The sequence below is a fragment of the Cololabis saira genome, chromosome 3 (genome assembly GCF_033807715.1).
Source record: "Cololabis saira isolate AMF1-May2022 chromosome 3, fColSai1.1, whole genome shotgun sequence".
NCBI classification, from domain to species: domain Eukaryota; kingdom Metazoa; phylum Chordata; class Actinopteri; order Beloniformes; family Belonidae; genus Cololabis; species Cololabis saira.
This window is the reverse complement of record NC_084589.1, coordinates 42,613,162-42,627,148: the sequence shown is the minus strand read 5'-3', so window position 1 is coordinate 42,627,148 and position 13,987 is coordinate 42,613,162. Positions and strand designations below refer to the sequence as shown.

The following is a 13,987-nucleotide window of genomic DNA, read 5'->3' as shown; positions in this document are numbered from 1 at the left end:
TGATTTGTAGTACCCTCATCATCTCTAATCTATGTAATCAAAATAATGCAATGAGATGGTGTTTATGTGAGGGTGTGACTCTTCCTCGATTCGAATCATCTTTGCACCCTTGACTATACAAGCAGGACCCCACGTCCTGCCGTCGTATCACTGGAGGCATCGCCCTCTTCCGCTTCAAACAGGCAATCAACTTTGGTTTTGGGAGAAATGCTTCATCTTCACAAAAATCATTCAAAACAGCTGGCTCCGTCGCTCCTTCCGATAACGAGGAGGACATTTGTGACGGCTGATCTCTGCTTAGACCAGTCTATGTGCCCCCTTGCTCCCTCTTGCGCCCGCCCCAACGCAACTCCTTGGCGGCTCTGTCATCACGCAGTGCTGCAGGACACTGCGGAGGAGGAAACGCTGGAGCCCGAGGAGCCGGTGGAAGAGGGGCGGCCCTCGTCGATCCACTTGTTCAGGTTGCGTCGGCGGGCGTTCATGAAGAAGTTGCTGACCGTGGAGAGCTCCAGGCCCAGCTGCTGGGAGATGGTGACCTGCAGCTCTTTGGTGGGGCGGTGGTTCTCCCTGAAGATGGCCATGAGCGTGCGGCGCTGCAGGTCCGTGAACACCAGCCTGGTGCGCTTGGGGCCTTGGTTCCGTTCCAGCTTGCTCTGTTCCTGCTCTTTACGCTTGCAGGCTGCAGGCACACGGATAAAGGATAAATTAGATGCGAGAAAAAGGGGGAAACAGGTTAGCTAACAGACTGGCTGGCTAACTAGGACAAATGGATTAAGCTGAGTGAAAGTGGATTTGTTGAAAGAAAACAGATTAGCAAAGCAACTTTGATTAGTTAAGAGATGAATCAGCAACTTGTTTCGTTGTGAAGTAAAGAAATCAAGATGTTCAGCCTGTCTCATCTCGTTGCCAGCGAGCTGTTGTCGGCTGGGAATAAGAAAAAAGAAAGAGAGACATTCAGAGGAAGCTCTGAAGTTTTCATTGTTTTGGGAAAAAAAAATAAAAAATCTAAAAAAGATTTGTTTTAGTCATACATGTTAAAATCAGTTTTTACAGAACAATGTCATTGTTTTTAATCAAGTGTCATTCTTGTCATGAATTCTTTTTAGCTTTCTGATCCTTGTATGTTTTATGTTTGTTTTGATATTTTTTTTTTTTTTTTTAATTTTTTGTAAAGTTACTTGTCCTTGTATGTATTTTCTTTTATATGAAACTGAATTTATTTTTTGCTGCTATCTTGACCAGGACTCCCTGGCAGAAGAGATATTGTATCTCAATGGGACTTTCCTGAATAAATAAAGGATAAATAAAATATCTGGCTTGAAGACAGCGATCCAAATCTCTCTTGGTTTTCAACTATGTCTTCCCCAAAATATCAATATATTTATATTTCCAACCACAGACAGATGCACAGCAAACGTCCTATTTTTTAAAAGAGCTAATTAAGTCTCATTTATAAAATTTAAAAAAAAAAACGAAATGCAATTGTAAATTATAAGATAATGACATTACAAACCATGATATAAATCTATTTTTTAAAACATAAATAAATATTTTGAATTCTGAATCTCTGCTTCTTATTTTTTCTCCTCTTTTTTGACACAGTGGTTTTTATAGTTTCATACCTGATATTTATTCAGGAACCGTCATTCACAAACTACAAATATGACTAATTCACTAAACGGTTTATGAGAAAAATGACGTGCAAAAATAAATAAAAATTGTTTGGTATTTATCAGAGAACCCGTTTTAGCTTCACCCTTCAGGATATTTCTACATCTTTGGTCGTCGGGGGATCTGAATAGTCTCCATTTCCTGCTAAAGTGTGAAAGCGTCTGGTACTCAGACTGAGTGAGTAAGTGGTGACAGGAGTGAAGAAGTCCTCGGGTGATTTCTCATTCTTTAAATATTTTTCAGTCGAGCACAAAATAAGAACTCAGAGCATGGGTTAAACACCACTGTAGCCACGGCGGCCTGCCCAATTATATAATCAATATTTGCTCATGAAAAAGTCTAAAATCTAAAAAAAAAAAGAAAAAAGAAAAAACATAATGTGAAAAAAAAACCCAGAACCTGTAAATGGCAGTTTTGTGCAGCGAGAAACAGAAGCAGCCCGGAGTGTGTGGGCTGAGCTCAGCTCCATTCTGAGTATCAGACAAGAATTTGAATTCATGCTGCATGTTCCTCTGCATATCCATCCTGAACCCTTCACCTCCAACACGCTGTAATTCTGTATTTACAGGAAACACAACACCAACCTCTGCCCTTGTGTACTGAATAACCCCCCCCAACACACACACTTGCCTTCCCTCCCCTTCTCTCCATCCATCTCCCACTTCCTTGCTTCCCCTGTTCCCTCGGAGCTCACTGCAGCATCATTAGTTTCTCATAAAAGTCATTTACATGTGGCGGCGGTGAGTGAGTAATAATCACTTTAGGTGGAACTAATTTATTTTCTATTTGGGCCGGCTTACGTCAGGGGTGAGTGAAACAAGCAGAGTCGGCATTGCCCACGGTGTTTAGAAGCCTTAAGTGGACGGAAACATATTTGTGGGACTCGCGCAATTACCTAAATGCACACTTTCAAGAGGGTTCAATCAGCACCGGCCGCCTGTTGGGCGACTGTTTTGCTGATGGTATCTATCGCGTGAGGTGCTAAGTGTAAGCACTGCAGTATGTGCGTGTTATAAAACGAGGCACGCACAGGCACAGCGCGGTACACAAGGACCCGGGCTTGACCCAAATATTCATTCATTTAACAGTCACCCATAGTGCTGGGCGGTATGACCAAAAATTTATATCACGGTATTTTTCAAAATTATATCGGTTTCACGGTAGGCTATATCACGGCATTTTTTTTTTCATGCACAACTGGGTGTTAACCACATTTTCTAATGATTTGTAAAGGAATTTCTGCAGTAAATTGGCTTAGAATGGACTATTTTACTGTCATGAGGAGGATGCATAAATCAAATAAATTTGATTTAGGCATGCTTTTCAAAGAAAAAAATCTTTTACAAAATTACAAAGTAGAAAATATTTATTGAACATAAAAAACTGAACATTTTTTAATTTCCCAGCATTATGTTGTTTTGGTTGCACCTCCTGGTGAATGTAAGGTAAAATTCTTACGTGGTTACTTTTTGGTTGGCCAACGATTTATGTTTGTGGTGCAACCGTTACGGGAGCGGCCAGTCTATTTCCTTATATTACAATGCCGTTATTAATTGTTCGGTTTTTTTCCCACTTATTCCACCGAACACCGAAAGTGTTTTTTTTGCCATTTTCGGCCAAACAATTTCGGTTACCGAACAATCGGTGCATCACTACTGCTAAACAGTCCCCTCACAAACAGTGTCCAGCGGCGGTCCCAACGTTGTGTACGCTACTGTACAAACTCACCGGTATTACGGTATATGAAAAATTCATATCATAAGAAAAATAAACACCGGTATTCGGTATGAACCGGTATACCGCCCAGCACTAGTCACCCAGTTCTCAACTTTGGCTTTCTTTTTTTAAATTATTTTGGTATTCAGACATTTAATTTATTTTTTTCTTCTGGGTTTCTAAAAACAGCCAAATTGCTAAATACATTTGTGAGAATGTTTTGATTTTGTTGTATTGTTTCTAATGAGTGAACGCGTTACCTCCTCCAACCGGATTAAAGGTACAAGATGCTGTGTAGTTTAGTTGGTTATGTTTGATAAAAGTGATTTTATTTTTAGTGAATAGGCCTGTGTGGAAAAAATCGATTCTCCGATTTTAAATCGATTCTCAAATTAATTCCTAAAAATCGATTCATATGTCTAAAGATCGATTTAAAAAAAAAAATATATATATATATATATATATATTTTTTTTTTTTTTTTTTTTTTTTCATCATTACATTACAACTTTTGGTACTTTGTTGTTTATGCCAAAAAAAGGAATATTTTGTTGGACACGAGAATAACTGGTGCCATGTTTTTGCCTTTAAATATGTTTAAAGGTATGTAAACATTAAAGTTATCAGTTATAATTGCATACATTGTCTATATTTCTTTGCTTTATTATACTGTCTTGGGGTTACATTTGCATAAATGTTAAAAACCAAATTCTCATAAATGGAGAAAAAATCTGTTTCCTCCCTGGATCTTCTTTGGTAATTCTGACCCACACAATGTTTCTGAAAGCACTTTCTATCAGCATTCTGGGAGCTGATTGGTCCTTACAGCATCATTAGCTGCAATACTTGCTGTTGAATCTCAATATAATACTAGTAGTAATATGTTGCATAACTAGACAGTCATATAATTCATGCAACAGCTCAAAAAACTGTTTTAATAACACTAACCCAAATCAATATCGGAATCGGATCGGATCGTGATAATCGATTCTGAATCTTAAGAATCGGAATCAAATCGATTCTTAATATTTGAATCGATTCCCAGCCCTATTATTGAATTAGTTGCTTGACTGTTATCATCTATAATGTGATAATATGTAGTATTATCCGGTTGGTCCGGTTAGCACCCGGACTAACCGTAGCTTAGTTTGTTGTGCTGGGTATAAGTGCATTAATTTACAGTAAAATAGCTGCTATTATCCGTAAAATATTATAAAATATTTTAGTATAGAGTTATTATATAGAATAAGATGTATTATAGACATATTTGACCGGATATCCGAATATTTGTCGAAATCTCGTATCAAAGCACCAAAGCCTGGAGGAACTCAGGCCCTGCCATGGTTTAGTTTGTGGTGTTGGAGGATACATTTGTTATTTTTGACTGAAACATTTTTTTTTAGCTGCTTTCATCTATAAAATATGTGATAACATACCCAACTGACTTCTCAAATATCTGGTGAAATCTTCCACCAAAGCTCCGGGGCCTAAAATTCGGTACTTCGTCCAGTTGTAGATTAGTTTGTTTTATCGGGTATAAATACGCTTATTTTTTGATGAAATAGTTGCTTGGTTGCTACCGTGTTATACATAATGTATGATAGCATACCCAACTGAATCTCAGAATATTTGATGAAACCTTCTATCAAAACTCCAGAGCACAAAAAAATGGTATTTGCGCCATCCCCTCAAATAAATATCAGCGCCAGTTCTTTCAATGTTCCTTATTTTTAAGATGCTATGTGTCTTAATAGTTATTATAATTACAGCAGATCAGTACTTTATTACTGATAGTGGATATAGGGTTGCCACCTTTCAGAAATAGAAATAAGGGACGCCCTGATTTCACCAGCGCAGGCGCCAAAAAAAAGGGACATCCTCAAAACTTCTAAACTGCATAAAAATGTATTTATTTTATATGAAAAAACAAAACGATTTGATTTAAAGTTTAAAGTGCCTTAATAGCATTGAACTTGCATGACTGTACAGACAGCCAACCATACTAGCAACTGAAATAGCCTCCTATGCTATGTATGTCCACATCAGCCAAGATGTAGAATATAGCTACAGGTGAAGAATATGGTGTAAAAGTTAATTTATTTCAGTAATCCAACTAGAATATGGTGTAAAAGTTAATTTATTTCAATAATTCAACTTAAAAGGTGAAACTAATATATTGTATAGTCTCATTACATGCAAAGCAAGATGTTAAACCTTTTGCTAGTTAAACCTTCATTTGTTATAATTTTGATGATTGAATTGTTTATTGATTTCATAATATAGAGATTTTTTATTTGGGGTTTTCATAAATTGTGAGCCATAATTACCAAAAATCATAACAAATAAAGGCTTGAAATATCTCACTTTGAATATAGTGGGAAATAATACATGTGTTTCACCTTTAGTTGAATTTACTACGAATGAAGTTTTGCAATATATTCAAATTTTCCGACCTTCACCTGTATGTTATGACATAAATAAATAAGAGCATAATATGTGGCTGTATTGGTTCAATACGGAACGCAACTTTTAATTCCCGATTACGGAACAATTCCGTATTTCAAGGGACGGGTGGCAAGCCTATATATGTCTAAACAGTTATTATAATTACAGCAGATCAGTACTTTTTTACTGATAGTGGATTTGTTGTTTGGGTATTTTCAGTTCTAGAGCAGTGTTTAGTAATCCAGGTCCCCAGGACTCACTGGGCTGGATGTTTAAGATGCACGTCTGCTCCAGTACGCCCCATATAAGTAAATGGGGGACCATCATCTAGCTATCAAGGTCTGCAAAAAGCTATTTAAGACTCGTTAATCCGAGCCAAGTGTGTTGGAGCAGGATAATATATCCCAATGACCTGGGGTCCGTTTCACAAAGCAGGTTCAACAAACTCTGAGTCTAATCCTGAACTCTTAGTTGATCTACTCTGAGATCGGAAACTCTGAGTTTTCGGTTCCAGAACAGCAGATTTGAGGTAATTTACTCAACTCTAAGTTGTTTCACCTGGAGTTAAGCGCGAGCGTGAGGGAAATCAAAAGCCATCATCAGTAGAGCGCTGATACAAGGATTCACCATGGCAACCGGCGACACAAAGAGCGACATACATTTTCTTTTTTTTCTTTTTAACTTTATTTATCTTTTCAATTTACAAAATCCCTTTGAGGAAACATTAGTTTGCATCTCAAGATCCACATACTTCACGCCACTGGAGTTAGAAGTGTTAATACGTACGTATGGCGAGTATGACAGCATATTTTGGGAAAAAAAATGAAATTTTATTGTCATTTAGATCAGGGGCAGCCGCCACACCTCGGCTTCAGGGGAAAATGTAAATGTTTTTTTTTTAAATACATTTATGGAATTACTCTGTATCTATTTGTATTGATTTATTCTATTAATTCATACATATAAAATAACTACAAATGCATATCAGAACAACATGATGGATTTCAGTAGGTATTATCTTTCCCAACACCCCCCTCATATCTTGAAATGTCCCAGCGTCCCTGACGACAGTGGTCTCTATCAATCTGGTTTTTAGTGGGCTCTGCAGTGTTACTAACTTACAAAAATGAAAATGAAGCAGACAACCACGCAATAAAAAAAAGAAAGAAGGCAAGTGATGGGTCCAGAAGATATTAACGAGGCTGTTAGCCACTGATGGATTAATTATGCAAGTTCATCTCAAAGTAAGATATAAATCCTCTTATACATCTGTTTAAGGGAAATATTTGACTTTTTTTTTACTCTCCCTCTCCTTTTTGCATTTGGACTTTTACTGTTTGAAGTTAAACTCGTATGTCCCTGTGATATTGTTGCACTGACATAGTGAATAAAGTGAACGAGTTAAATTGCGTTTGTCAGACACGCTTTTTCTGCTCTCTAACTCTGCCGCTTACTGTCCGTGGTGCAGAAAACAGATGTGTATTGCGTAAAGACCCATTGGCTGAATTGACGCCACTGAGGGAGGAGACAGAGAGAAACTCCAGGTTCGCTGAAATAAACCTGGTCCCGACCAGGTTAGGTTCAGAGCGTCTGTTACTACGGTAACAGACCGAGAGCTTAAGTTACCTCTCTTTGTGAAACAGGCTAGAGTTACTCCTGTTTCTCTGGTTTGAGTTACCTCCCTTTGTGAAACGGAAAACTCAGAGTTTCCCTCATTTCAGGGTTAACAGACTCCGAGTTTTCACTAAACCTGCTTTGTGAAACGGACCCCTGGACTGATACTCCAGCAACACGCTGTGAAATCAGCATTTAATCTCTAGCTGATAAAAAGTTGTTTTTCTTTGTTATTTTTGCTTTCTTGCATTAAAGAATGCAAGGACTTTGCTAACCTCTTTTTTTTTTGTTTGTTCACGAACTGAAGAAATTCCTTCAAGTTGTTTCAAAAGTTCTTTTCTCTCTTTTTTTCAGTACACAAGACCTCCGAGCCTGTCGGAGGATGAAACGATACGCCTCGACTGTAAAAATAACGATTACTTTTTCATTGGAGTTTCAGTTTCATCAAGTTAGGAGAGCGACCTCTTTTTAATTCGGTTGACGTGGGCTGTTTTTAAAAATGATGGTGAAAGAAAAACAACACATTTACCCAGAATTCAGAAACAAGCTTTTGCTGCAATGGCACAAAACTGTGTGAAGGTTCATTATTGACTAAAATGACTTGAACGGATGGATATATACAGTACTCGAGTTGTAAAAAAAGAATCAGGGTGGATGGTGGATTTTATCATATGGGGACAGATAATTTGTGCTGATTACAAATAATATAATATATTAAAAATAATAGCAGTGACCAAAACACCTGCAGAAATACTGCAGGAATGACATAGCAGCAGTTAAATGCAGCCTTCTGTAAGCTTTAAATATCCACTGGGCTTACATCAAATACATCAAAACACAAAAATAAAAAACAGTTTTCTGAACTTATCAATATGACTCTGTCCTTCACAGGATAAGTAAAATGGAGCACTGCAAAAACTCAAAATCTTAACAAGAATATTTGTCTTATTTCTAGTTAAAATGTCTAATTTTAGTTAAAAAAAAATCTCATTACACTTAAAACAAGACTCATCCCTGGAAAAAACAACAATTTTCACCTTTTTCAAGTAGATTTTCACTAGAAAAATCTGCCAGTGGAACAAGATTTTTTTGCTTGTAATGAGAAGATAAATTTTGTCCCACTGGCGGATTTTTCTACTTATTTCAAGTGAAAATTTACTTGAAACAGGTGAGAATTATCAAATAAGTTATTTTTCTGGTGTTATTTTTCTGGTGATGACTCTAAATATTGAAATAGCAGTAAAACCACATTCATTGATGAAATGACATAAGGGATGGAAAGGAGGGATGATTTTGACCGTTTTTATTTCAGGGGGGGATGCCATCCCCCTCATCCCCCCTCAACTCCAGTACTGGATATATAAGACAGGAATACTCCTGAATACTTCCAGCTCTAACAGACCCAGGATCAGTCCAACACACACATGCTACAAACACATTTCATACGCCACTGATGCTGCCTTTTGCTCTCACAACAGCTCTGACTCGTTCGTGCTTGTTTCACAGCTTCCTATTGAGAAACATCTCAGGCTGCTTTTGGTGTTTTCTGTATAACCAGCTCTTGAAACTCACAGCAGCACATTTCATTAGCGGAGTGCTTGAGAAATAAGCGTGACCTTACTACGGCCTTTCCCATTTTCCATACGAATGCCACCGGAAGCCGGTCTGGGAAAGCTGCACGCTAACTCGTCACCGGCAGGTTTTTTTTTACGACGTCCAACCGTGTTTCTAAAAACTTGAGTCCTCAAGTGGACGTGAATAAATCCGTCCGTGAATTCCCCGCGAATATTCTCCTCCGCGATCATTATCTGAAGGAAATGTTTTGACTCGGGGATGCACTCTTGTCAATTTGAGATTACAGGGGCCTGTTAGCTTTTAGGGCATCCAGAGCTTGTTTGCATTTCTGAGAGTTATCGAACCGCGTCTCATTAAAATCCGAACAGGCCGAGATGTCAGCGGCATGTCAATATCACCACAAGTGATTTTTATTTTTTTTCCAAATGCTACATTTTTCACGGGTGTTACACCATCCCTGCCATTAATATTTCTCGGCGGTGGTGGTGTTGGGGGGGGGGGGGCGTGTGCAGTGTAGCTATAGAAGGTCCATACAGCCGTGCACTCACAGCTCATGTAATAATGAAAGGAATAACATGATAGTGCCAGCCGGCTCACTCATCGGCTGGATTTATGGCTCGTCGGAGGGAGTTGCCGCGTAGCGCCGCTCTCTCCTCCTCCTCGCCTCCATCCCATCCTCGGCTCGCTCCCTCACCGGCGATCACAACACCGGCCATTAAGTAAATGCTTCCTTATGCTGTAATCATGTGTAAAAGGCTCACAATTACCATGCTATAAATCCCCGGTACTGGGGCTACTCCTTCAGACATAAATATTCCCCTATAGGCTTCTTATGATCGTGGGAACAGCCCCTAATCATGATGTATGCCCCTGTCTCGTGTTGCTGAAACGTGATCGAAAGCCCTTTCCCTACCCCCCGGCGTCTAAACCTACCCCTCCTCGCGGGTAAAACCCCCCCTCCATACACACCTCCCTCCCTCCCCGTCCTCTCCCTACACACTGCCCCCCCACTCCATCCCCAGCCCACCCCCTGCTGATTTCTTGGGCCAGGGGCTGATAGAAATTATTGATTAAATCTGTGCAGCTCAGACTCCTCGACCCACAGAGGCTGGTTAACCCCCTCAGCGCTGGAGTGGGGGGGCGGGGGGAGCTGGAAAAGTCAGATAAAAAAAGGGAAGGAAAAAAAAAACAAAACAAAAAAAAAAAGACGGAACAACAACGGCAAAGATGCTCGCTGTACCTCGGCCCAGGCCTCGCGCGCACGTCGGCCTGCTTGCAATTCCTAGTATGCAAATGGTTAGCGGTTTGACCTTTGACCCCTCGCTCGGCGAATGCGAACTGTACGCCGGCGAGAGGCGGACGAGGCTTTGTGGCTTTTCATTACTGCGGGGGTGGAGCGAGCACCGGAGCCGGCACGTAAACCGCACTGACCTTTCTTTTTTCATTCAGACCTTTAGTCAAGGGCTTCGGCCATCATCTTTAAAGTTATAGTCTCTCATCCCCCCCCCGCCCCTCCGCCCAACGCCCCCCCGCCCCGACCGCTTTACTCGACTTTAAGTGTCGGCTGTGTGGTCTTTATCCTTCTTCTCCGGCTAAATCCTGCCCGCCTCCTCCACAGCCCGAGGTTGGAGATGCATCTCATATACAGTGCAGTAATCCACAGAGCATATACGCACACACAGAACTACATACTGCAGATAAATCCGGAGGATCACCTCCTCCCTGTTTGGCCAAGTGTCTCTGCAGAAGGACGGCTATTTAAAAACAAAACAAAAAAAAAAAAAAGACAAAATGGCAGCAACTGCATTCCATAATTACACAGGCATCGAGCTTTTTGGAGGCAGAGGAGACACAGTTATGGAAATAACGCAGCGCTAGTGGCTGACTCTAAAGGGGTCTTGTATGTATTTAAGCGAGTGCTGCATTAAGGAGGATCATCTTAAAACTTGAGGCGTGAAGCCGAGAGCACTTGAGCCGTGTTCAGACGGGGGCGCGCAGCGCGCCGCGCATTCTGATTCCAGTCTCGATGCGTCCGAGGTGTGTGTGGGCAAAGCGCACTGCTCTTTCCCATGGAAATCAATAGCGTCTTGTAATTAAACAAAAGGGGGTTGGCCAGAAAGGAAGGGGGGGAAAGGAAAAACAACAACCCCCTTCGGAAAGTAGGTTATGTAGAAAAAGTGCCGAGCTGTCCAAATTGTGGCTTTGCCAAGAACTAAATATGCAATTTTCGGAGTGTGTGGGAGCGCACGGATGCGGGAGGGGAGCCGGGGCATTGTCAAACATTAGCACACTTCTCTGTGTAAGCTTTAATTTTTTATGAGTGCGATTGATCGGGATCCTCGGACGTGGCGCGCCGAGTCGTTGGAATAATGTTTGTGTTTTTTAAAGATGGAGAAAAACAGGGGGAATGCTGCAAATAAAGATTGGTGCAAGAGTTGCGCTGAAAGGACAAAGGGCGGCTTTATCATGACGAGCATGTGCTCCACGCAGGACACGGGGGGGAAAAAGCTTTTCTGCATACAAAGCATCCTCGAGACACGGGATTAGATTAATCAAGGCGCATTTTGGGGCCAAATGACAAAAACACAGCCCGAGGTATAGCTCATCTTTTTAGATAAGAGCGTCGGTTGTGATTGGTGTGACGTTTTTTTTTGCTGAATGGAAGGATGTACACATGTGTTCTCGGAGTTGAACAATCAAAGATCAATAATTGTGAAGGGATTGCAAGAGTGCACAATCATTACCTATGAACCCCATTGTGTTGTTGGGCTTAATCAGTGGAGCTGCTGACAGAGAGCGAGGAAAAGCAGTGATCAACCGGGCAGCCTCGCACACACGTCCAGCCCGCAGACCCCCGCAGTGACACACACACACACACACACACACACACACACACACACACACACACACACACACACACACACACACACACACACACACACGTGTGCGTGCCTGGCTCGTATTACTGGGATCACTTGGATGTATCAGATGGGCCCTGGGCCCCAGCGGAGGGAAAACACTGTAACACGGCACTGTATGGCACGCTGTCGTCCCCGAAGAGTATTAAATGTCAGGCACCAGATTACCCATGTGCTACTCAGATAATTCAATAAAATAAAACCTGCATAATAAACGCCACCGGGCCAAATTAATTTTTCTGTGAATTGACGTGTGTCCTATATGACCAAACTTGCAAATCATGAAAATATTGTAAAGGATAGCAGCTGATATTGCTTAAATTAAAATAAATGAATTTACAGTCACTGAAAAGAAGAAAAATGAAGCAGATTCTCACATTTTTTTAAAGAATCTGTTAAAAAATCTATATTATTAACCTCCTAAAACCTGGCAACCACATACGTGGCCATCCCACGTTTTGCCATCTATGCCATAATATTTAATTTCTAAACTGGGGTTCAGAGCAACAAGATTGCACCAGGTCTTAGGAGGTTAAACAAGATAATTTTATTTTTAACTATTTAATTAATTTTCAAGCTAAACAATGCAGAGTCCACGAGTGATTGCAGTTTAATAGCAGCCTCTTCTTTCCCAAAGCTCCCCAGCCAGCAAGGTGCTGCCATGCGAGCTGAACGTTTGTATTTAGCCTCGCAGTAATTGCTTCGGTGAGGACGTTGATAAAAGATGTCTGGCAAAGGCTCAAGTCTCATTTGCATCAGGTAGCTTGCCAGCTCGACTCGAGGCAAGCGCTGAGCAGATATAAATCACTGCTCAAATTAATCAATCGCTCCAGAGTGGCATATCTGAGCAAATTATTTGGTGGGCTCAAAAGCGATTAAATTGCCCAACCGCTGCTCACGTTGATCTTCACGGTTCATTTAAGAAGAGGGCAAATGTCTGTGGCTTTTTTTTTTTGTTGGGGGGGGGTTGTAGCTACTGTACAAATCAATAGGTGCTGTTTGGGAGCAAAGTAAACAAAGGAGCAGAGCATATGGCCCCATTCTTGCTCAAACTGTTCTGGGTTTGCTGCTACGTTCTTGTTACTGCTGAGGCTAAAGCAAAACCAGTGTGAAGAAAAGGAAACAACAGTTTGATGCTTCTGCTTTTCCTCGTGTATCAGCCTGAGCTGCATACTGATGGCTGATGTGGAGCTTTTTTTTCTTCCTTTTTTGGTTGGGGAAACATGGAACAGGGAGGTGTTTGGGGAAAACAAGTGTAGAGAATGTGTCTGTTGTGTTTTTTCTGCATGAGGGTGAAAGTGGTGTGTATGTATGTGTCTGTGTATGTATGTGTCTGTGTGTGTGTGTGAGGCAAACAGTAAGCAAAGCGAGATCTTACCCTCCAGCCGCAGTGAGGCCATTCTTTGAAATTCGGGCTCCTGGAGCCAGCGGGACATCCTCTTGAAGGTCTCGCGGCCGGACTTGAGCTTGCCCCAGGGCTTGGGGTTCCTCAGGAGGTCGGACAGGGTGCCCTGCGACCGGCACAGCACCCTCTCGGCGAAGATGGCCTGGGGGATGCTGTACCTCTTCAGCTCGGTGATGATCCTCTGGGCCACGTCCCTGGTGTTGATCTCCTCCCCGCCGCCGCCGCCGCCCTGCGAGCCCGGCAGCACACCCTCGCCGGGCGAGGACGCGGCGGACGAGGACGAGTGCAGGTGCTCGCCCATCTTGGCGGCCTGCTGGCCCGGGTGGTGGTGGGGCTGGTAGTGCTGGCTGTAGAGGTGGGAGTGGTGGCCGGGGGTGTGCTGGTGAGCCTCCATCTTGTTCAGCTGGTGCCCCACCGACACGTCGCCCACCCCCAGGCCCGGCGGGGACATCTCCCGGCCGAAATCCGACGCCCGGCAGAAGAGGCTCCCTCCGTGGACGTCGTAGCCGCCGTGGAGCATCTGGGCGCCGTTGCCGTTGGGGCTCCCGTAGCCGTGCATGGAGGAGCCCAGGCCCGCGCCCGCCGACGGGGGGGACAGGCTTTGAGACATGGCCAGCTCCTTCCCGTACGGGTTGTAGAAGTTGG

The 13,987-nt window shown here is 42.1% G+C and overlaps 1 protein-coding gene across 1 annotated transcript in view; it reads right to left on the bottom strand.

The window, feature by feature from the left end:
• Positions 1-306: 306 nt before the first annotated feature.
• Positions 307-13,987, bottom strand: part of onecutl (one cut domain, family member, like) — a 15,101-nt gene continuing 1,420 nt past the window's right edge. The window contains exons 2-3 of the mRNA XM_061718574.1: positions 13,316-13,987; positions 307-679 (exon numbers count right to left, since the gene is read on the bottom strand). The exon at positions 13,316-13,987 is cut by the window's right edge and continues 706 nt beyond it. Coding sequence (XP_061574558.1) covers positions 369-679; positions 13,316-13,987 — 983 coding nt within the window. The 3' untranslated portion in view covers positions 307-368. The remainder of the gene's footprint in view (positions 680-13,315) is intronic.